Below are 25,296 nucleotides of genomic sequence, written 5' to 3'. Positions count from 1 at the left end.
GTGTTCTTATTGTCCAAGTGGTCTAGTGCAGAGTGTAGAGCCAACTATATCACTTCTCCTGTCGATAGGCAAATTGTGAGTGTCCAGGTCCTTACTCAGGCAGAAGTTGATATGCGTCATAACCAACCTCTGGAAGTACTTCATCACCATGGACATCAGTATCACCTGTTGGTAGTCTTTGAGGCATATCACCTTGCTCTTCTTGGGCACCGGTATTATGGATGTACTTTTAAAGCGGATGAAGTGCCTCAGACCTTGGTAGTGAGAGGATGACGATGTCAGCAAAATCTCTTGCCAGTTGGTTGAATGTGGCCAGGTATACCACCGGGACCAAATATTTTCGGAGGATTCGTCCTCATGAAGGATCTTCTGACATCGGCCACAACCACTGTGATTACAGTGTCACTGGGACTGTGGGGCCCCATCGATGACTCAAACTGGGAATAACATAGTTCGTGACATTTTCCTCATGTGCAAAGCTCGAGCAATCATAATGGATAACATCAAAGAAGATGGCCGCCGGATCTGCACGTGCGTAGTTGGGGAGGGTTGCCATTTCGGGACCTGCACGAGTGACGGCGAATGGAGGGGGGTGAGGAGAGCTCTCCTGCTGCTGATCGCAGGAGAGGTTTGCACGGAGGGTTGCCGGGCCTGTAGGAGAGCTTTGGACCCAACGGGTCTATGTCCGTCTAGTATATATATATATATATATATATATATATTACTAAATCTCTCATCTTGTTTGTAAATTGTGCGTTTTTCACCCGTAAATTGTGCGTTTTCTTGTGCGCATTTTTGATCCCTTTGTTTATGTGTGGGTGGGGGGAGTGGGGGTGGAGAAGGGGGAGAGTAGGGGTGTGGGGGAGGGGAAGGGTGGGGGTTGGGGGGGAAGGGGAGTGGGGATGGAGGGGAGGAGTTGGGGGGAAGGGATGGGAAGTGGAAGGAGAGTGCTAGACCAATGCAGGAGAGGTTTTGGGTCCATGGATAGCTCTGGTGCAGCGCTGGTGGCACGGGGCCGAGGTGAGTCGCACCCTCTCCCCTTCCCTGTCCCCCCTTGCCCGCCCACGGGAGACACTCCCCGCCTGGCAATGCGCTTCGTCAGTTGGAGAGGGTTGTCGGGCCCGCAGGATCGTCAGTTCGGGGAGGGTTGCCCCAGGAGAGGCCCACAGGAGAGATTTGGACCCAACGGGTCCATTTCAGTCTAGTTAGTTATAAAACCATCCAAGTATTGATGTAGTTGGATGAAATCTGCGCAGTACAAGAATGCCCGTTGCCAATAGTCATTTGCACTGCGTTCTAAAGACGTCAGAACAGGAAAAGGATGTTAGTAGTTCACACCAATCGAAACCAAAAAAGAAATATAGAACTAAACAAAATAGTAGCATCCATTCAAGACAAAAAAAGAGAATTCTCCAATTTTAAATATTAGGTCGAGATGGTATAGAAGGAAGGATTCAATTTTGTGGCAGATTTCCACTTATTGAATACTGGACCAAGAATTAATGTCAAAACTTTATTGCTGATAAAATTTGCAAGATTTAATGGACAGATAATCCATTCAACAGCAATTTGCTTTATTTTGGAAAAACTAAGTGTGAGTGTTCTCCTTGGCATAGAAGATGGTAAGGTTTACACGCACATCCTGGTGCAACTCTACTATAACAATGGGTCCCATTTTCGTCAAGAGATTGTAACACATATCCACACACACACATCTCAACTTGGTGGTTCTGCAAAAATTAAACTTTAGTAAATGAGTCACTCCAATTGGTGGCATTGCAACTTTCTCTGGAGAAGACACCCATCGCAGCAAATTCAAATCTACTAATTCTTCTTGCCAACTTTGCTGTATTATCTTTCCAGTTTCCGAATAGTCTTTGTGCAAGTATATATAAATTGCAAAATTTAGTGGCCTCATTAAAATCAGATTTCCCACTCCCTGGGAAAATAATTACCTGATTGTGATTGGAGTGTCTCTGATGAAAGGTCAGGTGTGAATTCTGCACAGACAGTATTTTCTTTCTCTCTCACTTCACGTATTAATCTATTAACCAGATGGCTAACAAGGTGGATAATCAACAGTTCATCACTATGGCAACCCCAGTCGCACCCTACCAGGGATAAACCCTACGTCCTATCAAACCTCATCCACCCTTCATCTTGAAACCAACTTGTCTTCTCATGTTCCAGTTTTGATGGAGTTTGTGACCTGAAACATTCACTCTGCTTCTTTTTCCACATAATGCTGCTTGACCTGCTCAGTGTTTCCATATTTTCAGGTTTATTTCGACATTTCGTATTTTTGTTTTACAATTTCCATGTTCTTCATTCAGAAAGCCAATAGCAATTACAGAATATTAACATTATTTATTATCATTAATAACTTGTTATTAAATTCAACTCTACAATATCAAACATCAAAATATCTTTCTCAAAGATCCATTCTACTTATAGGTTGCTCTACCAAAGTGTAAAATTCTTAAAATTCACAACTGAAAGCACATTTATGTTCACAAAGATTTGTGTACAAGGGAACTATATTTACTCAATATGAAATATTTATGTTGTTCGTTTAGGTTTAAAGAGACAACTATTAATAAATAAGAATAAATTGCAGATATTAAACAGGATGTTCAACAACTCAAATGTCATGTACACATTCCATTAACCAAAATATATGTTGCTGATTTCTCAAAGATATTCAATAGTACGTGTAGAATGAAAATGGCAAAAATAATTACGTCTTCTTAATCCAGGGACTGATTATTTTTTGCAACTAGATCCAAAGTAACAATTGTGACACAACCATGTTATGTGTACCCATGGATCATTCTGTAAAATAATTTTAATACTCACATTTTCTTTTCTTTGATAGTAACGGATTAAAGCATCCTTGAAAGCTTTTGTGACTTTCAGAACAAAACTGGCATCATCTTCACTTTTTATCTTAAAGCTTTGCTGCAAATAGATAGTTACATTTTCAAACTAAAAATAAATTATTAAATGTCAGTTGAAAAAATGCCATGAATGATTAGAAATTTCATTGACCACAACTTGCTAAAATCATCCAAATTAAATCTTATTAATTGATTTACTAAGACTCATACACCATTGTGTTCAAATGCGTACTAATTTTATACATGAAATCTGGCAATTACCAAATCATGACTCGATGACCAAAAGAAAGTTATTTTGTTAACATCTGTACTAACTATTCTAGATATCGGCTTAGATCATGAACATAATACATGGGAGCTGGAAGATACCTATTCCTTTGCCATCTTAATTACTAATGCCACCTGCACACTAACATTTTATTTTGCGTACTATGAGGAGCTACATTCTGTAGTCTCTTCCCATTTTAATAATGCTTCATCGTTCACAAAGGCTGTGGCTGATCCGATCTAAGCATGGGCTCAGCTCTACCGTCTAGGTCTTTTGCCAAAACCCTCGACTTCCCTATAAACCAAAAATGTCATTGCCTTTCAAATGAATATATTAAATGATTCAATCTCCAAAAGGTGTTTGTTCGTGGGGGTGGGGGGGGGGGGGGGGGGGGATTGATTTTCAACGTTTCTTAATTCTCTACAAAGCAAAGTATCCTCCTTATAATCTTAAATGGATGGCCCCATTATCCTTAATTAAAGGCACCTCCAGTTATAGATTCTCCCACGAAGGAAAATATAATCTCAGCATCTATCTTGTCAAGTCCACTCAGAATATTCTGTTTCATGAGATCATTCTTCTGAATTGTTCCTCATAAATGAGCTCATTATCACAATCAACCTTATCTTGTCTAATGTAAATTATAGTATATTTCTCCTTAAAGCAGGTGAACAAAATTGTACACTGCCTCAGAGGCAATCATCAACAGCCTACACATTTACAGCAAGACTTCTTAGTTTATATTCCATCTACTTTGTAATAAACACTGACAATTCATTTGCCAGCTGAAATACTAATTTCAACCTGCATGCTATCATTATGTTTTAAGTACAATGATGAGCAACATTCTGTAGTCTCTTTCCATTTAAATAATTATCCTGCTATTCTTCCTGTAAGTAGTCATGCTCATATTTCCCCACAATTTATATTTATTTTAAATGTTTAATCTACTCAATACCTCTTGCTTGCTTTCCAACCTATCTTCATATTGCCAGGAATATTTACTATAAAATAACTTAAAATATCTGGTAGCCCAGAAATAATTCCTGCGACAAATTCTCAACAGTACTCACAGAACAAACGAATTATTTTTTTGACAGTGAAAGATCCATGATCTACCACTAGGTGGTAGAGTGCACTTGAATTTCAACACACACAACCGCCATCCCATAAAAAACAGCAAACTTTTAGTACTGACAGAGAGAGGTCTTAAACAAAGGTTTCAAAGGTCTCTTTATTGTCTCGTGTATCAATTAAGGTAGTGTAGGGACATACAGCATTGGGTGGCCCGTTTCGGCGTACCGGCTATCATCTCCACAGCCTCGGGCCTGCGTTTGGAGCAGGTGGCGTATGGCCCCACAGGTACCAAGTTGTGATGTGACGTTTCCCTTTCACGCCCTCGCCCGGTGGTGCCTGCCGCCCTGCGGCGTAATGTTTTTGAGGCCATTCACGGCCTGGCACATCCGTCCATCAGGGCGACTTCGGCCATGGTGGCCGCCCGGTTTGTCTGGCACGGCCTGCGGAAGCAGGTGGCAGCCTGGGCACAGGCCTGTATTCCGTGCCAAACCTCCAAAGTTCATCGCCATGTCCAGCCCCCATACCAGAGTTTCAAGGTTCCCCCAGTCCGTTTTTTCCACATCCACGTGGATTTGGTGGGTCCATTGCCTTATTCCCGGGGTTATATTCATCTCCTGACGGTGGTGGATCGGTTTACACGTTGGCCGGAGGCGCTCCTATTGTCGGACACCTCGGCGGCCTCCTGTGCACGGGCCCTGGCGTTGCATTGGGTGGCCCGTTTCGGCATACCGGCTATCATCACCACAGATCGGGGAGCCCAGTTCACCTCCTCCCTCAGGGCCGCGCTGGCACAGTTGTATGGGTCTCGTTTACAGCAGACCACCGCCTACCATCCCCAATCCAACGGGATGGTTGAGCGCTTCCATCGGCAGCTTAAGGCGTCCCTCTGTGCCTGACTGACCGGCCACGATTGGGCTGACCAGCTGCCTTGGGTCCTCCTCGGCATTCGTACGGCCCCAAAGGCCGAGCTAGGCATATCCTCGGCCGAACTCGTCTACGGTTCGCCCCTGCGGGTACCAGGTGACATCCTCCCTTCCGCCCCCGCTTTGCCACCACCCGTTACGTCGGTGTTGGGTTCCCTCCGGGCACGGGTAGGTTCTCTGGCTCCAGTCCCGACCTCCTGGCACGGAAGCGCGGCGATCCACGTCCCGTCGGACTTGCGGGATTGTGATTTCGTGTTCCTGCGGAAAGATTCCCACCGCCCCCCTCTTCAGCCGGTTTATCAGGGCCCGTTTCAGGTACTTAAGAGAGGGGCTGTCACTTTTACCTTACAGGTGGGTAATCGCCAGGAACTCGTTTCCGTATCCCAGCTCAAGCCGGCCCATTTGGACCAGGACCTCCCTGTGTCGGTGGCCCAGCCGCCGCGCAGGGGCCGGCCTATGGCCGCCCCCCTGGTGCCGCCAGCGGCGCCTTGTTTGCCACCCCTCAGCCCCCCGCCGCCTATGGTTGGGCCCAGGCCCTCGTTCCCGATCAAGCGCTCTCCGTCGCCTATGCCCTCCACTTCCATGGCCCCTCCATCGCCTCCGGCGGCGGCGGCCTCCCCGCCTACCGTCACATTGGCGGTATCGGGTTCCCCCCTCCGTACGCGTTCCGGGAGGGAGGTCCGGGCACCCGTGAGGTACGGTTTCGAGGGTTCTGGGGGGGGGGGTCATGTAGGGACATACGGATTAGCGGGGGGGGTCTCGAACCCTCGGTTGGGCTGACGAGTCACGAGAAGCGGGAGCACGGGATATAGTTGTGTCTGGCGACCAGCTGGAAAGATGAGATTAGATTATAATACCTAGTTAAGTAGTGTGTGTCCAAAAGCTGCTGTCTGTTTTGCAAATACCTTCGAATAAAGACTTTGAACAAAGACGCTCGTTGTGGAATCACTACAGTAGAGTGAAACTCGAATTACCATACAACCATACTAAAAAAAAGCAACAAGGCACAGAACTACATAAAAGTTCACATAAACATCCACCACAACAGATTCCCCATATTCCTCACTGTGATGGAAGGCAATAAAGACTAATCTCCTTCTTTATTCTCCCGCAGTCGGGGCAATCGAACCATCCGCAGTCTGGGCGATTGAAGGTCCCGCAGCCGGCGATCGAAGCTCCTGCGTCGGGGCGGTCAAAGCCTCCACGATCGGGGCGGTCAAAGCTCCCGCGATCAGGGCGGTCGAAGTATCATATGAGTTTGCTCTATTGTGGACAGTGGGATAGCCTTGTATATTAAGGGTTCTGAACCAAGTCAGAGTTGAGATATGGATCAATTATAATCGGACTGTAGGCCAGTGCTTGAGGAATTGATTGTCAAGGACCAGAGATTACTGGGTAGAACACATCTTATTCTGGCAAAAAGTGAGCAAACAATATAATCCAACTTTCTACCTCCAATCAATTAGCAATGCATAATATGCATACTTTGAATTCCAACAGATTAAACGCTGTTCCCAGTTACATTACTTTGCTGGCAATAGCAACATTAAATTATGCTTACCAAATAGTCATACAGATTTTTTCTTTTCAAATCAATCACATCTGAAAAATTCTGTGGTTGGGCAAAATCACACTGCAAAATGGAAGGAAAAAAAATTAAAGATGGCATTTTGCTTTCACCAGATATCTTCATAGCACATTCAACATAAATGACAATGCACCCCTGACTACGCTATCCTTAAAAGCTCTATCTAGCTCTCTCTTGAATGCATTCAGAGAATTGGCCTCCACTGCCTTCTGAGGCAGAGAATTCCACAGATTCACAACTCCCTGGCTGAAAAAGTTTTTCCTCATCTCAGTTCTAAATGGCCTACCCCTTATTCTTAAATGGTGGCCCCTTGTTCTGGACTCCCCCAACATTGGGAACATGTTTCCTGCCTCTAACGTGTCCAATCCCTTAATAATCTTATACGTTTTGATAAGATCTCCTCTCATCCTTCTAAATTCCAGTGTATACAAGCCTAGTCGCTCCAGTCTTTCAACATATGACAGTCCGCCATTCCGGGAATTAACCTAGTAAACCTACGCTGCACGCCCTCAATAGCAAGAATATCCTTCCTCAAATTTGGAGACCAAAACTGCACACAGTACTCCAGGTGCGGTCTCACTAGGGCCCTGTACAACTGCAGAAGGACCTCTTTGCTCCTATACTCAACTCCTCTTGTTATGAAGGCCAACATTCCATTGGCTTTCTTCACTGCCTGCTGTACCTGCATGCTTCCTTTCAGTGACTGATGCACTAGGACACCCAGATCTCGTTGTACGTCCCCTTTTCCTAACTTGACACCATTCAGATAATACTCTGCCTTCCTATTTTTACCACCAAAGTGGATAACCTCACACTTATCCACATTAAACTGCATCTGCCATGCATCCGCCCCCTCACACAACCTGTCCAAGTCACCCTTCAACCTCATAGCATCTTCCTCACAGTTCACACTACCACCCGTATTGAATGGGAGATTTCACGTTTTCTGTATTAACAAGGTATGTGTGTGAGTGATTCACGTGCTTTGTAGTTACATACATTGGGAATTCCAGGACCTTGTTGAAAAATGCAGACAAGGCCAAATTTTGGGTGGCTTTTTAAACGAAGCATGCATGGAAACAACGGTCCTAATAGCTACTCTGCAATGTGCAGCAAAACCCAACAAATCAGACCACTCAGATCCATTTATACTGTGACTTACCTTCTGCTCCATGCAGTTCAACTTCCTGCAATATATAAATATTAAATGTTGAGCACCTTCATACATTTGGAAGCTTTCATTAATTTGAGCATACAACAGAATATCATGTTTGAAAATTATTTTGCAACAAAAATTAAAATATATTGCTGATTATAAGAGTGATCAAAGTTTGATTACAATTAGAATAGTTGAAAATTGTCTAGATAACACATACATCGAATACCGATAGTATAAACAATGTTCTTGATATATCCCAGAACCTATCACATCACTCCAAAGACGTACAGGTATGTAGGTTAATTGGCTGGGTAAATGTAAAAATTGTCCCTAGTGGGTGTAGGATAGTGTTAATGTACGGGGATCACTGGGCGGCACGGACTTGGAGGGCCGAAAAGGCCTGTTTCCGGCTGTAGATATATGATATGATATGATATGATAAAAGGAGCAAATATTTCCAACCTGCACTCAAATTCACTTGAACCACCTCAGACCTCCCTCTTCTTTATTGATCTCATCGTCTCCATCACAGGAAATAGACTATCGACTGACGTCTATTTTAAACCAACTGATTCCCACAGCTATCTAGACCACACTGCTTCCCACCCTTCCTCCTGCTTCAACTCCCAATTCTTCCATCTCCACTGCATTTTCTCCCAAGATGAGGTGTTCCATACCAGGACATCCGAGGTGTCTTCATTCTTTCGTGAATGGGGGTTCCCCTCTTCTATCATTGATGAGGCCCTCACACACATATTGTCAGTATCCCGTAGTTCCACTCTTGCTCCCCTCCACCTCAGGGGCAGAGTCCCCCTGGTCCTCACCTTTCAGTCCATCAGCCATCGCATATCCTCTGGCATTTTCACCACCCCCCCAAACGGGTTCCCACAACTACTTTCCATCTTCACTGCTTTCCACAGAGATCGTTCCCTCATCAACTCCTTGGTTCATCCCATCCACCCCAAACCACCCCCAGTTCAAGTACTTTTCCCCCCGCAAACACAGGAGCTGCAACACCTGTCCATATATCTCCTCCCTCGACTACTTCCAAGACTCCTGACACCCCTTTCAGGCGAGGCAGAGGTTCACTTGCACCTCCTCCAGCCTCATCTACCATATCCGTTGTTTTCAATGTGGACTCAATATATCAGCGAGACAGAGCGCAGACTGGGCGATTGTTTTGCTGAACACCTACACTTAATTCGCCTTGGCCAAGGCGGTCTCCCGGTTGCCAAACATTTTAATTCCCCTACACATTCCCATACTGACCTTTCTGTCGTGGGCCTCCTCCATGTCAGAGTGAGGCCACATGCAAATTGGAGGAACAGCACTTCATATTTCGTTGGGCAACTTACAACCCAGTGGTTTGAATATTAATTTCTCCAATTTCAAATAAACCTTGCATTCCCATCTCTTCGCCCCTTCACCACCTTAGTCGAAGAAATAGGTGCGAGTCCAGGAGGTCACAGGCTCTAAGGGCTGAATGGCCTACTCCTGCACCTATTGTCTATTGTCTAGTCATCCCGTTAGTTTCACAGTTCATACCCCTTCGTTATCACCTCCTCTACAGCCAACAATGGAGCTATGTGGGCTCCTTGGCCATTGGTGCCAGCTGATTTATTCACCACCTTTTCATACCTCTACTTTCCCTCTCCCTTGACTGCAATCTGAAGGATCTCATCCCAAAATGTCACTTATTCCTTTTCTCCAGAGATGCTGCCTGACCCGCTGAGTTACTCTAGCATTCTGTGCCTATCTTTAGAGAGTCTTATATTGGCTGAAGATGTTAATCAGATTGAGAGAAGGACCTGTAGTACATCAAATAAACTTGTATGCTAATTAATTCATGTGGTTTGTAGTTGCATGCATTGAGAGTTCCAGAATTCATACCAGAATTCAGAAGCAATGAAGTTGGGGAAGGCTGTGGAGACATTGGGAAGTGTTGCCAGAGAAGCCCAGTTAGGTAATTACCTAATTAGGTAATCAGCAGTGTATTTTCTCGACGGTACATACTGTGTGCCAAGGAATTAATGTTTAGGGTGGCACCAATCAAATGAGCTGCTTTGTTTTAACAGGTGCCAAGCTTCTTAAATGTTGGTGGGGTTGCAAACACTCCCCCGATTCATGTCTTGCAGATGATGGAAAAAAAATTGGGTGGCAGTAGGTGAATGACCTAGCCTACACCGTCCACCTGCAGCAACGCCATTTATGTGGCAAAGTTGAAACCAATGCTTGTGGGATCACTGTACTTTGTCTATTGCTCCCAAGTAAATAGCTTCATCAGGTTCATACCTGATTTTAAGGCACACCAAGCTGTACGCTACACTAATCCTCATTGAACCAAGAATGATCTCAATTGACAATAATGGTGAGGGATAGGACAGATCATGAGATTGCAAATGTTATGGTATATGCTTCTAATGTCCCATAACACCTCATGGATGCTCAGTTTTGTGCTGCCCAATTGGTTCCAAAACTATTCCCATTTAGCGTGACATGTAACACAATAATGGATGGCCTTTCTGTGAAGATGGAAGTTGGTCTCCACAAAAACTGAATTGTGGTCATGTCTACCATGCATGTATCTATCTGTCACAGACAGATTAGCGAGTGTGAGATCATGTAGCTTTAAATCATAATGTTGATTTACCCTCTACCTGCCACAGACCCAATGTCCATCAGAATTACATAAGCCGCTAGTGAAAGTACTGCTAAGCCAGCCTTGAAAATGGTCCAAAAATTTCCCCAATCTGGAGTATCTTATGCACAGTTACTTTACAGGGTTTGTCCTGCCCCCCTTCTCTTCCAGCTTACCCCTTTCTTCCAGATCCCCCCCAATCAGTCTGCAGAGTGGTCCCAACCAAAAATGTCACCTATCATGTTCTCCAGAGATGCTGCCTGAACCACTGAGTTGCTCCAGCACTTTGTATCCTTCGTGGTAAATTGGCATCTGCAGTTCCTTGTTTCTATCAGGAGCAGGAAAAGATCATTTGCTTAACCTGCCATCAGCAAAATCATGGATAATGTTCCGCCTCAGCGTCAATTTGTGCTTTCTACCACTAACCTGTTTGCTTTGATTCCCTTAATATTCAGATATCAACCAATCTTTGTTTTGTGTAAACCCAACAACTGCGCAATGGAGTAAAGAATTTGAAAAGCTTCATCATACTGCATCAAGATACTTTCCTCATCTCAATCCTAAAAGACCTATTACTGTTGTAAGACTGCTCAGCCAGGAAAAATATTTTACCTGGATTCAACTAGTCAACTCTTGAAATAAGTTTTAAAATCTCAGTAGCTTTTATAGTAATTTTACAGCTATCCGATTTTCAAATTTATGAAGTACAAGACAGATCAATTTCAGTCCCCCAATCAATGCTAAGTTCTCACAAATTGTGTGGAGGTGTATGCTAATGAAAGAACATATAATAGGCAATTGCTGCAATGTAGTAAAACAAGCTCATATCCTTTTCTTTTATTTTTAAAAAGGGGATTGGAACGGTAGTAACCTACCCTGTTTGTTCTCTTGCACTGTATTCATCCTCATATTTTCGGTCATCTTTCCTGTAGTCAGTGCCTCTACCAGCACCTTGATATAGTGGCTGCTCATCTTTTCTTACATTCGAATACCTATCTGAACTTCTAAAGTAATTTTCAGATTCCGGTTGGTGGACGTTTTTCCAATCAACATATCCAGGTGCTTCTTGTACGCGATCTTCCTGTAGTCCTCCTCTGTCATATACACGCTGGTTAGAATATTGATCATAACTTACAGTGGATTCTACATATGGTTCCTTTTTGTCTCTATTCCAGTCAGTGTATCCACTCAAAACATTTTCTCTGTATTGCATTCTCTTATCTGTAAATCTGTCAGTAGCTCCCATATTTTCTTCACGCAAGTCTCTACCATCCCTTCTCAAATCAGAATATGTATCGGAAGTTCTGACATCTGCTCCATACTGCCCATCTCTTGGAGTGGAAAACATAATCTCATTTCTCATAGATTGCTCTCTTAGGTTTCTTATACCTTCCATCAAATTTTGTTCCATTTTTAAGGGGTTTTTCTCCCATTCCTGCTGCCAACCTTATCCAAAAAAATAAACAGCAGTTAAATGATGTTTCAATAAAACTGAAAATTCAGTTACTATGATTATTAATTAATAGTCTAGGTTATTCCAATGCTAATCTGGCTCTCATGAAAGCCTCCCTCTGTTTGGTACTTTACAAATTTTTCCTTAGCTTACTAAAGTGCCACCTATTAAAATTATAAGCAACGGTTAACAAATTTAGCAGCATATCCAAGATCATTTTTGAAAAGTTTCAAATCAGAACATCTTAATGCGTTCAAAGTGATTTTCTCAGAAAAAGCATGTAATTTTTTTTTATAAACCATGCAAAGATGGGTATAATACAAAAACAAAATTATATTTTATAAATTCAGAGATACTGGAAACGCTCAACAGGACAGGCAGCATCTGTGGAAAGAGCAACAGAGTTACAATTTCTGATTGAAGATACTTCATAAGAACTGGAAAAGAGCGAGCAATTTAGTTATAAGTTCTGGAGATGGAGGAGGGATGTGTAGGACACAGGGAATATCTGATAGGCGAGACCAGTGTTGCCATGACAATTGCATGTACAAAATCCTCAAGCTGGTAAATTAATGAAGGCAGCGGGAGAATTAAAAGAGTTTCCTTTTGGAGGCAGGATAGGACGAAATATAGGTAATGCTGAAGTAGGAACCTGAGGGAGCCTGTCACTAACTCCTTTCCCTGGGATGGAGACAGAGATACAAAAAAAGAATCAGAGAGAGACCAATCAGAGAAAGATGAGAGCATAGTGGAAATTGTCAGCAAAAGTAATACATTTAAATTCCACGTGAGTGCAGGAATCATTCATCCCTTTATCTCATCCCTTCCCAGAATCCAGGACCCAAACAGTCCTTCAGGTGTTGCAGTGATTCGTTGCTCTTTCTTCACTTTCAGAGCTCATGAGATGGTCTCCTCTAAAACAGAGAAACTAAACATAGAACTCAGTCCACAAGGATAACCCTGGGCTTCCAATTATCTGTCACTTTAATTCTCAATTCCATTCTCACCCTGACCTGTCTAACTGTGGCCTTCTGCACTGTTCCAATGATGCCCAACATCAGCTTAAAAATCAATGTCTTGTCTTCTCTCTGGGAATGTTGCAATCTTCAGGATTCAATAAGGGATTCAAAGAAATCAGGTAACTTACATTCTTGATACTAGCTGAACTGGCCAGTTTCAGTGCATGGTTATATCTGTAATATTAAAATCTTAACTTAGTGTTTTGTCTGATGACATTGCCTCATCTGCATGGCTATTCCAAGATCCTCCTTTCAGACCAGTTCTCAGTAAAAGGGCGGCACGGTAGCGCAGCGGTAGAGTTGATGCTTTACAGCGAATGCAGCGCCGGAGACTCAGGTTCGATCCTGACTACGGGTGCTGTACTGTAAGGAGTTTGTACGTTCTCCCCGTGACCTGCGTGGGTTTACTCCGAGATCTTCGGTTTCCTCCCACACTCCAAAGACGTACAGGTATGTAGGTTAATTGGCTGGGTAAATGTAAAAATTGTCCCTAGTGGGTGTAGGACAGTGTTAATGTACGGGGATCACTGGGTGGCACGGACTTGGAGGGCCGAAAAGGCCTGTTTCCGGCTGTATGTATATGATATATGTATATGATATATATGATATGATAATAGCTCTGACATGCTCTTCACTGTTTATGCACGTCCATTCATTTGTTTTTTCTAACTATCCTGACCAATCTTTCGGATGGCTTTATAAACAGCATATCAGATGGCATCTCTGGCCTCGCCCTATAAAAGATATTCCCTTTGTTCTACACATTTCCATCCCTTCCCACCCTCTCTACAATTTAAAACAATCTTGCTTTCTCACTTTTCCAGTATTCATGAAGAGTTGTCAACCCCAAACTGTAACTGTTTCTGCATCTACACATTGTGCCTAATGACAGCTTCAGCATTTTCTCTTTTTATTTCAAATTTATACTTATATAAAATATACTTTTAGACCCAAACTCTTGGTAGGAATGCTGTACACAACTTTGTGAATTAATTTCCTCTTGCATTCTATCATTAGGCACAGGATTTCCCATGCTTCCACAATGATCTAATATCTGAGGAGTTAGGTCATGTTTAGGTAGGTTGTGGATGATTTGCAAATTGGCCAGCTAGAACAAAAATATGTTAAGACAATTAATTATTTGTGCTGTGTATATGAAATTCAGAAAATTCAGAAGACAAAAGGACAATTGCTCCAAGTGGTGCTTTAAAAAAATGCCTGCTACTATACAGCTACCCAAATTTGTCGGGTAACTACAATTAACTGCTCCATGAGTTATACAATAGCTGGATTGGACGCAATATCAAAGTGATTGACAGTCAACAAAATTGCACCCACGATAAATTAAAAGAAAACAAGCTGGAACCAAAGGAATTAAATGCCATTTGGAGTAACTTACTAAAAACGTTAGGAAACCAGGACTCTAATGAGAAAGAGACGTTGTAGGAAATAGTATTAGTACAAAAAAAGTGCTGGAGAAATAAATGGCACTGAAAACTGGTAAACCATTAGGGCCTGATAATCTGCATCCCAGAGTACTTGATGTAGAAGTTATGGAAAGAGTAGATTTATTTCTTGACCACGAAATAATAATATATATTCCTTTATTCGTCCCACACCAGGGAAATTTACAGTGTTACAGCAGCAAAGTGGATAGCAAGGGCAGCATACAAGGAAGGCTCACCGGACTGATTTTTAGACCCGAGAAGAGATTAGGTCAATTGGTTTCGTTAGAGTTTAGGTTAGAGACATCTCATAATTCAGTGCACAATTCTGAGAGGAATTCTGAAGTCATATAAATTAGACAATTTCTGTATGGGGAAAAAAAAGGATTTTGGAAACTAAGAATATGCCATTTATATAGACAATCAGCCTAATTGTATTGAAAGGCAGAGCAGACACAGAGCACTAGACAGCCTATTCTTATCTTCTAAAATAAATCAATTATCAAAGCAATTTTCCGATGCAACGAAAACAGAACATTGATCACAAACAATGGGAATCAAGTGTAGTCACTGTGATATTACATTAGACATTAAATGAATACACAAATTGTGCTGAAAACATACAATTAAGAATATAAAGAATTAACTAAAATTTAAACTGATGTTAAATCATCAAGATTTCATAAAATGTTTCTGCTCAAATTTTTTGCAATCCTAACATCGCAACTTAATTCTTCTTATCAATAAGATTTTGGTAGATATTGAAAACAATATAATGATGTTTACTTACTGTTGCCTGGAAGTGGAACTCTTTTAACCATACCAACAGTGCTGGGCAGATCGTGTCCTCTGACAACCTAGTATTTTCCAAATATTCAGAAATCAATTCAACTGAACAAAATAGTTGACCTGGTGCATTTCTTTCTTTTTTATTGTATGCTTATTACAGTTAAAATATTGGAGAAAAACAGTTGAAGGGATATAGCTTGATCAGTGTCAAAAGCTGAGATAGAGCAGAATTTGTGAGGCATATCCAATGGGTTTTTTCAGTATTCCAGTGGAAGAGCATTTTGAGGATGGTGATCACAACTCCATAATTTTTTAGATTGCTTTGAATAGTGAGAAGGCTGGACCTTGGGGGAAGGTACTAAATTAGAGTAATACAAACTGTTATGTTATTAGACAGGAGCTCGGGAGGGTGCACTGGGAGCTTTCTGGTTGGCTGCCATTGGCAAGTGGTATTCCCCAGCAGTCAGTGTTGGGTTCACTACTTCTCACGTTGTATATTAACAATCTAGATGAGGGAATTGAAAGCTTTGTGGCCAAGTTTGCGGATGATGCAAAGATAGGTGATGGGGTAGGTAATGTTGTAGAAGCAGGGAGGCTGCAGAAGGACTTTGACAGGTTGGGAGAGGGACGTAGTAAATGGAATGCAGCACAGCAAAGTGTACGGTCGTGCACTGTGGTAGTATGAATAAAGACGCAGACTACTTTTAAATGGGGAGAGGATTCATAAATCTGAGGCGTAAAGGGACTTGGGAGTGCTGATGCAGGATTTCCAAAAGGTTGGACTTACAAGGCCAGAGATCCGGGTTCAATCCTGACTATGGGTGCAGACTGTATGGAGTTCTATGTTCTCCTGGTGACCGCGTTGTGGCGGATCAGGCTGTGAGCTCCTGCCCACAGCGTAGTTCTCCTAGGGATAAGATACGCCTTCCCTTGGTCTGGCTTTTAACCCCTTTCGCCTGTCCGTCACGTAACGAGGGGGCTGACCCAAGGAGTGGCCTGATCCGCCACAGGACCCCCCCCAAGAACCGGAGGTACAAAACGGACAGGAGGGCGCACGAGGCGACCAGCCCGGGTGCGCACCATGACCGGCGCAGGGACCGGCGACTGACCGACAGGTGGAGGGGTCGTAGCAGACACTGGAAGGGGTAGCTCCAGACGGTGGGCGCCTCAGCGAGTACGGGTTGTCAATCAATACTTCCAAGTGCCGTTTTGGGGAGACGGCCATCGATTTCCTCGGCCATCGGGTGACCCCACAAGGGGTGGTACCTCTTCCGGACAGGGTCGAAGCTGTCCGCCGTTTCCCCCGACCGACCACTGTCAAGGGCCTGCAGGAATTCGTTGGGATGGTCTCGTTCTATCACCGCTTCCTGCCGTCGGTGGCCAGAACTATGCGCCCACTCTTCCACCTCATGGCTGGTCGCCGCAAGGAGGTCGAGTGGGACGACGAAGCAGGAGCGGCCTTTGAGCAGGCTAAGGAGGCCCTAGCCAGGGCCACGATGCTCGTCCATCCTAAGGAGGATGCCCCAACCGCCCTGACCGTGGACGCTTCTGAGGTGGCGGTCGGTGCGGTGCTAGAGCAGCACATCGACGGGTGTTGGCGGCCACTCGCCTTCTTTAGCAGGCACCTCAGCGGGGCCCAACGGCATTACAGCGCGTTCGACCGGGAGCTCCTCGCCCTCTATCTCGCGGTACGCCACTTTCGGTACTTCCTAGAGGGGAGACCCTTCACCGCGTTCACAGACCACAAGCCACTCACCTTTGCGTTCGCCAAGGTTTCGGATCCGTGGTCTGCGCGGCAACAGAGACAATTGGCTTATGTTTCGGAATACACCACCTCAATTCGGTTCGTGGAAGGAAAAAACAACAGGGTGGCCGAAGCCCTGTCTAGACCCGCGATCCACGCCGTCCTACAAATGGCCGGGAGGATCGACTATTCCGCCCTAGCAGCCGCGCAGCTGGGGGACGAGGAGATGGCCGCCTATCGTACAGCCGTGTCCGGCCTGCAGCTGGAGGACATTGTCTGTGGCCCCGGGGATACAACACTGTTGTGCGACACCTCCACTGGCCTGCCTCGGCCCATCGTCCCTGTCGTCTGGCGTCGCAGGGTATTCGAGGTGCTCCACGGGCTGTCTCACCCCTCCATTCGGGCGACGGTGGCCCTTGTATCCTCCCGTTTCATGTGGCACGGGCTGCGTAAGCAGGTCGCACACTGGGCACGCACCTGCATCCCGTGCCAAACTTCAAAAATCCAGCGACACGTGCGTGCGCCTCTGCAAGAGTTTCGTGTCCCTCGGCAGCGCTTCGACCACATTCATGTGGACATCGTGGGGCCGCTGCCGCCGTCCCGGGGCATGACCCACCTCTTCACTGTGGTAGATCGCTTCACGCGGTGGCCGGAGGCCATTCCGCTGGCAGACACCTCGACGGCCACCTGCGCGCGGGCCTTGGCGGCGCACTGGATCGCCCGGTTCGGGGTGCCACTGGACATTACATCCGACCGGGGGCCACAGTTCACTTCGGAACTGTGGTCGGCTATGGCAAGACTCTTGGGTGTCAGCCTACACCACACTACGGCGTACCATCCACAGTCGAACGGGTTGGTGGAACGCTTTCACCGCCAGCTGAAAGCTGCCCTGAAGGCTCGGCTCACGGGCCCAGACTGGGTGGACGCCCTGCCGTGGGTTTTGCTGGGGATCCGCACCGCACCCAAGGAGGACTTGGCCTCCTCCTCCGCCGAGTTGGTGTACGGGGCCCCCTTGACGGTTCCCGGGGAGTTCATCCCACCAGCGCAGGGTCGAGTGGAGCAGCCTTCTGACGCCCTGCAACGTCTTCGGCAGACGGTGGGCAGGCTGGCACCTGTGCCCACGTCACGTCATGGGACATTCCAGCCACACGTCCCTGCCGCTCTGGAGGACTGCCAGTTTGTGTTCCTGCGCAGGGACGCACACCGATCACTTCTCCAGCGGCCGTACGAGGGCCCCTTCCGGGTCCTGCAACATGGCTCGGCCACATTCGTTCTGGACATGGGGGGTCGCAGAGAGACTGTTTCGGTCGCACGGCTGAAGCCGGCACACGTGGACATTGATCGGCCGGTGCCGGTTGCACAGCCCCGCCCGCGCGGTCGCCCCCCGTCCAAGCTACCCCCTCCAGTGTCTGCTACGACCCCTCCACCTGTCGGTCAGTCGCCGGTCCCTGCGCCGGTCATGGTGCGCACCCGGGCTGGTCGCCTCGTGCGCCCTCCTGTCCGTTTTGTACCTCCGGTTCTTGGGGGGGGGTCCTGTGGCGGATCAGGCCACTCCTTGGGTCAGCCCCCTCGTTACGTGACGGACAGGCGAAAGGGGTTAAAAGCCAGACCAAGGGAAGGCGTATCTTATCCCTAGGAGAACTACGCTGTGGGCAGGAGCTCACAGCCTAATAAAAGAATCTTACTAAACACTGCCTGGCGTCTTCCCTTTTCTCTGGCCTCCGCCAGGCCACTACAGCGTGTTCTTTCTCTGAGTGCTCCGGGTTCCCCCCACACTCACAAGATGTACAGGTCTGTAGGTCAATTGGCTTTGGTAAAAATTGTAATTTGTCCCTATTGTGCAGGATTGCTGATTGGCATGGACACAATGGATCGAAGGACCTGTTTCCGCATTGTATCTCTAAACTCAGATAAAGTGAGGAGGAATGAAATATAAAGCTAGACAAAGGGATATAGGTGGATGAGGGAGGGAGAGTGAGAGAGAAAGGGGCAGGATGATTGGGGAAATGGTCTGCATGTGGGTGAGGCACAGGTCGGGGGAGGGGTGGGGGATAAAAGAGAGATGATTTATTACCTAAAATGTGAGAATTTAATGTTCATACCATTGGGTTGTAAGCTACCCAAGTGAAATGCAAAGTGCTGTTCCTCCAGTTTGCATGTGGCCTCATTCTGGAAATAGAGGAGGTCCAGAACAGAAAGGTTGGTATGGGATTGGGAAAGGGAGTTAAACTGATTAGCAACCAGGAGATCCAGCAAGCCTTAATGAAGCGAGCGCAAGTGTTAGTCAAATAGGCCGCCAGGTCTATGCTTGGTCTCTTCATCGGGAGCACCACATGCAGTAGACGAGGTTAGAGAAAGTGCATGTGAACTTCTGTCTCACGTGAAAGAGTTGCTGTGGTCCCTGGGTGGATATGTGAGGAGATGGAGATACAGGTGTAACATCTCTGCTTATTGGGTAAAATTAACTCAAATAACATCTATAATAGGTGTAAGTGTACGAAGTAACTGTTTAACGTAAATGAAAGGGAATTTCACATGTTCTTCCGTTTTGAGAATTTAAACAAAAAGTTACAGAGAAAGCATGAGAGTTCTTTGCAATTTTAAATATATGCTCAATTGCAGTATAAATGTATAAACATCACAATGTTCTTCTCATTTTCAAAAATGGTAATGAAAGATGCTAGCTATTTTTACTTCCAAAGAGCTTCTATTCTTAATTACTAATTCACTGAGCACAGGCTATGCAAGTATACAAATTCACAACTTTATTTGAATTTACTGACTTGGGAGTTAAAGAAAAAAAGAGACTGGTTTTACCTAGTCTTCAAATGGGAATATTTAGCAATTTTAGAACCAACCATTATGACCAAATTATAGACCGAACCAATTCAAATCTAGAAAAAAGGTTTTTGCAACAGCAATTAAACTAAATGATTTCAACTAAAACTGCAACTTAAAAAAATTAAGTGGTAGCCAATAGTGAATAGAACCAACAATTATCTTAAAAATAATAAATGTAAATGAAACAAATTTAAAATCAAATTGATCACATACAAATACATCTCTAAGTTTGCGGATGACACGAAGCTGAGTGGCAGTGTTAGCTGCGAGGAGGATGCTAGGAGGCTGCAGAGTGACTTGGATAGATTAGGCAAGTGGGCAAATGCATGGCAGATGCAATATAATGTGGATAAATGTGAGGTTATCCACTTTGGCGGCAAGAACAGGAAAGCAGAGTATTACCTGAATGGTGACCGATTAGGAGAAGGGGAGATGCAACGTGACCTGGGTGTCATGGTGCACCAGTCATTGAAAGCAAGCGTGCAGGTGCAGCAGGCAGTGAAAAAAGCGAATGGTATGTTGGCATTCATAGCAAGAGGATTTGAGTTTAGGAGCAGGGAGGTTCTACTGCAGTTGTACAGGGCATTGGTGAGACCACACCTGGAGTATTGTGTGCAGTTTTGGTCTCCTAATCTGAGGAAAGACGTTCTTGCCTTAGAGGGAGTATAGAGAAGGTTCACCAGATTGATCCCTGGGATGGCGGGACTTTCATATGAAGAAAGACTGGATAGACTAGGCTTGTACTCGCTGGAATTTAGAAGACTGAGGGGGGATCTTATAGAAACATATAAAATTCTTAAGGGGTTGGAGAGGCTAGATGCGGGAAGATTGTTCCCGATGTTGGGGGAGTCCAGAACCAGGGGTCACAGCTTAAGGATAAAGGGGAAGTCTTTTAGGACCGAGATGAGAAAACATTTCTTCACACAGAGAGTGGTGAGTCTGTGGAATTCTCTGCCACAGAAGGTAGTTGAGGCCAGTTCATTGGCTATATTTAAGAGGGAGTTAGATGTGGCCCTTGTGGCTAAAGGGATCAGGGGGTATGGAGAGAAGGCAGGTACAGGTTACTGAGCTGGATGATCAGCCATGATCATATTGAATGGCGGTGCAGGCTCGAAGGGCCGAATGGCCTACTCCTGCACCTATTTTGTATGTTTCTAACATACCCGTAAATGAAGTTAATAATTATTGTCAATAAACTATTGTAATATTATTTACCTGTATGCTCTTCTTTCCTTCCAATTTCTGAATAATCACAGCTCTTTCTTTAATAATATCACACAATTCCTCGTGCTTTAGTTTACTTGTATCCAACTTCATCATTTCTGGATATTCTTTCGTCTTAGATAAAAATTACAGTAAAGGTTAATATTGGTACTTATTAACTCTTAATCTCCATGTGCCATCATGACGGTAAACATAATTTTATAATCAAAGCAATATTGTTATCAGGGGCTTTACCAAAGCAAAAATATTTGTAGCATATACAGATGAAAGGAATAATGGACCAAAACATACAACATCTCCACAAAAAGATGTTGAAATTCCAAGGCCTTGTTTTTGGAAAATACCCAACATTGACAGAAGGCAAATTTGAGGGCAGAATTAGGGCTGTGTCCAAAATATCAAGGAATGTATATTTATAAATCTCTGACATTTGGAGGCATTTAAAAGCTATTATACTTTATATAAATAATGAATAAGATAAAGTTAAAACAGAAAAGAAAGTTCTATATGTATTTATAAAATTCCATAAAAATCATTAAAATATTAACATGAGGTAAAATACTAAACATAAATCATCCCACATTTCAAGAGGCCAAGAATTTCAAATGAACAGAGTTTCCAGGCCTAATGCAGAGAATCCAACCAGGCTATAGCAACAGAGCGGTAATGAATTCGGCTGCATCTTTCATTCAATGAGTCCTGGACTTACAGCAGAGCTGTAACTGAATAACTCCAGGCCCAATTCAATGCAAATGGCTAAACATCAGCAACTGTAACAGCAATTTGGCTCATTGGTTGAAAAAGATCAGAAATAGATTTAGATTAAGAGATTACAGCACAGAATTAGGCCCATGGGACCACTTTGTCTGCACCGACCAGCAATCACCCCATACACTAGATCTATCCTACACACTATGGACAATTTACAATTTCACCAAAACCAATTAACCTACAAATCTGTAAGTTTCTGGAGTGTGGGAGGAAACCGGAGCACCCAGAGAAAACCCACACGGTCATAGGGAGAACGTACAAATTCCGTACAGACAGCACCCGTAGTCAGGATTAAGCCAGAGTCTCTGGAGCTGTAGGGCAGCAACTCTACCACTGCGCCACTATGCCATCCCCTTCAGGACCTTCATAAAATTCTGAAAATTCAGTAAAACCATGGGGAGCTGAATTTTTCAGTCAACTATCAAGTTTGTCAAAAATCAAAAATACAAGATATCAGCCATTTCTAACTTATGACAATCTGGCCAACTACCATTGATAGTCAGAGACAGTACCATCAATGAGTTCCTCATTCTTAATCAACAACATGGGAATCAGTATCGACTCAACTGAAATATCTATGGTAGAAACTTATATACGCATCTTGCTGCACATACAAAACTGCCTGCGAGAACAGGTTTGAGGCCAGTCATCCTGGTGTGAATAGTTCATCACCTGGCATCCCAAAGACTATCCATCATCTACAGGCCACAGGTTAGAGGTATAATGAAATATTAAATATTTGCCTGGATGAGTGCAGCTCTTACAAAGTTGAAGGTAATGCCATCCAGGACACAGCGGCCTGCTTCATTTCGACCACACCCACTATCCTGGACATCAATTCCCTCCACCACTGGGGTACTCTGGCCGCAGTGTGAATTCCACCATGGCCGATTCTTATAAAATTCAATGCAATTATTCACCTAGCTTTCTCCACCAGATCAACAAAATTCAAAAAACTTACCACCAAAAACAATGCCAGGAAGACCCAGGAACATTGTCACTTGCAGGTTCGCTCTAAGTAACACAATTCTTAACTGGCCTTTATCCTTCAATAAATCGCTGCGCAGCTTGGCCTGGGAGTGACCATGAGGCTGGGGCAGTGGCCTTTTAAAATGTGAGGCTCTGAGTGGGTGAGTACAGGACATTACTGGTGATCAGAATATGTTTCATGTAAAAGGACATAAGGTGCCGGAGTAACACAGCTGATCAAGCAGCATCTCTGGAGAACATGGAAAGGTGATGCTTCAGGGCAGGATCCTTCTTCAGATTGACTCACAATGTTACCTTTCTATGTTCTCCAGAGATGCTGCCTGACCCACTGAGCACTTTGTGTCCTTTTGTGTAAACCAGCACCTGCAGTTCCTTGCTTCTACCAATTTCATGTGTAAACAAGTCCAACAGTCGATGCTGGCCCTTACGTTTGTTACCACAGAAAGTCCATGATTTAGCAGATCAGTGCAAATGCAGCAGCGTCCATGATAACCACCAGGTGATAATGAGATGTAGGAAGGAACTGCCGATGCTGATTTACACCGAAGATAGACACAAAATGTTGGACTAACACAGTGGAATGGGCAGCATCTCTGGAGAAAAGGAGTAGGAGATGTTTCAGGTCCCTTCTTCAGATTGGGCTAATAATGTCCTTGTGTTGACAGAAGAATCGAGCAGTCAGTCAACACAAGGATCTGTGCTGCCCCCATCAGCCACCCAAGTCCAGTCCTCAGAGCAGCCACTTCACACTGAGCTGCGGCACAATTCACACCAGGATTCTGGTACAATAGTGTTATCAATTTCATTAATACACTGTCTGGAAACACACGTTGTAATTTAAGTAAGGTACCAGTGGTATGAATATTGATTTATTTCACTTCAGGTAGCCTCGGCATTCCCTCTCACCATCCCTCCCCCACCCAAGTCGCACTAGCTTCTCATTTTCACCCGACAAACAGCTTACAATGGCCCGTTTCCTTTATCATTGTTACTTTTTTGCATATCTTTCATTCATTAGTCTTTATCTCTCCACATCACCGTCTATATCTCTCGTTTCCCTTATCCCTAACCAGTCTGAAGAAGGGTCTCGACCCGAAACGTCACCCATTCCTTCTCTCCAGAGATGCTGCCTGTCCTGCTGAGTTACTCCAGCTTTTTGTGTCTATTACCAGTATACATCCTTTAGGTTGGATACAAGGAACTGCCGATGGTTTAAAAAAAAAAGAGAAAGTGCTGGCTTAACTCAGTAAGTCAGCAACATCTCTGGAAGACATGGATGGATAAATTTTTTTGTCTAAATAAGGTTCCCGCCTGATACGTCAGCTATCTATGACTTTCAGAGATGCTGCCTGACCTTGTGTGTCTTCCTTCTTTAGTTTGTCTGTCCTCTCCATTCTTCTTGTCTCTTCCACCCAATCTTAGTAATATAGCCGCATGCATGCAAACCAAACCTCATTACATATGTTCTTACCATATAATTCATTCTGTGCTTGAAACCAACAAGGTGTAAAACAAATATGTGCATGTATCCTGTAAAGTCACATAACATGCATTCATACATTGGCTCTCTTCCTCCATCACGTTGGTATTCAACTATATAATTGAGTCCTGAGTGATCACAAAGTAACAATATTTTAAGTTAGTATTCATCAAAGGTTACTTATTTGCACTAATATTGTTTACGAAAGTATCCATCCTCATATATTTCAACAATTCTCATCCATTGCCCGACAATGGTGCAGAAAATTTGTGCAGAGCATGATGACAAACGCATTTGGGAGACATCAAAATACTGCATGTTTAGCATCTTATCATAGCATCCACATTTACGTGGAATTAGACTTGACTATTTAATTGGACCTCTGGACATCCTGCCATATTCTATATTAACTTGGGTCGTTCAAAATAGGCGGCAGGCCCTGTTCATTCCCAGAATTACTGATTTACAAAATGTGCCAGTCAGCCAACTATCTCAATCTTCTCTCAAATGCCGTGCCAAATGTCAGCACCATAGTTTCCACAAGCACATAAAATTAGGAAAATGTGTTTTCCTCCAGTTTCAGTCACTTGAACACCAGTAAATTTAATTGCTTCACATCTGCCAAACCAATAATTTCAGGAGATTCTATTCTCTGCATTTATTTTTAAAGCCTACCTCTTTGACTGAGCTCTTCTGGAATTTACCTTCATATTTCTTTTGGCTGTTTGGAGGAATAATTCTGGACCTGAAATGTTTACAGTCTCCCTTTCTATAAATGGTGCCTGACCCACTCAGTTTTTTAGCATTTTCTGTTTTTATTTTTAATCTTCTTCTCTGTGGCTTGTGGTTGTAAACATGAAAGTTTAATATACCTGAGATTACATTTTTAATATTAAACTAGAAGGGCACGGACCCGTTGGGTCCAAATCTCCCCTGATGGGCCCTCCTGCGGGCCGCACAACCCTCCCGGAACTAACGATCCTGTAGGTC

The 25,296-nt window shown here is 44.3% G+C and overlaps 1 protein-coding gene across 6 annotated transcripts in view; it reads right to left on the bottom strand.

Moving 5' to 3' along the window:
• The window catches only part of LOC144606894 (uncharacterized), a 65,011-nt gene that overhangs the window by 15,734 nt on the left and 23,981 nt on the right, over positions 1 to 25,296 (bottom strand). For all 6 annotated transcript variants that reach the window (XR_013549001.1, XM_078423383.1, XM_078423375.1 and 3 more), the window contains 7 exons: positions 24,298 to 24,434; positions 21,057 to 21,179; positions 15,258 to 15,324; positions 11,426 to 11,996; positions 7,916 to 7,940; positions 6,727 to 6,798; positions 2,857 to 2,958 (listed from right to left, as the gene is read on the bottom strand). Coding sequence is in view for 5 of the 6 variants with exons in the window: in XM_078423383.1 (XP_078279509.1) it covers positions 2,857 to 2,958; positions 6,727 to 6,798; positions 7,916 to 7,940; positions 11,426 to 11,996; positions 15,258 to 15,324; positions 21,057 to 21,179; positions 24,298 to 24,434 (1,097 nt within the window). In the remaining variant the exon portion in view is untranslated. The remainder of the gene's footprint in view (positions 1 to 2,856; positions 2,959 to 6,726; positions 6,799 to 7,915; positions 7,941 to 11,425; positions 11,997 to 15,257; positions 15,325 to 21,056; positions 21,180 to 24,297; positions 24,435 to 25,296) is intronic.

The sequence above is a fragment of the Rhinoraja longicauda genome, chromosome 2 (assembly GCF_053455715.1).
Source record: "Rhinoraja longicauda isolate Sanriku21f chromosome 2, sRhiLon1.1, whole genome shotgun sequence".
Classification (NCBI taxonomy): Eukaryota; Metazoa; Chordata; class Chondrichthyes; order Rajiformes; family Arhynchobatidae; genus Rhinoraja; species Rhinoraja longicauda.
The sequence above is the reverse complement of the archived record's forward strand: the minus strand, read 5'-3'. Positions and strand labels throughout refer to the sequence as shown.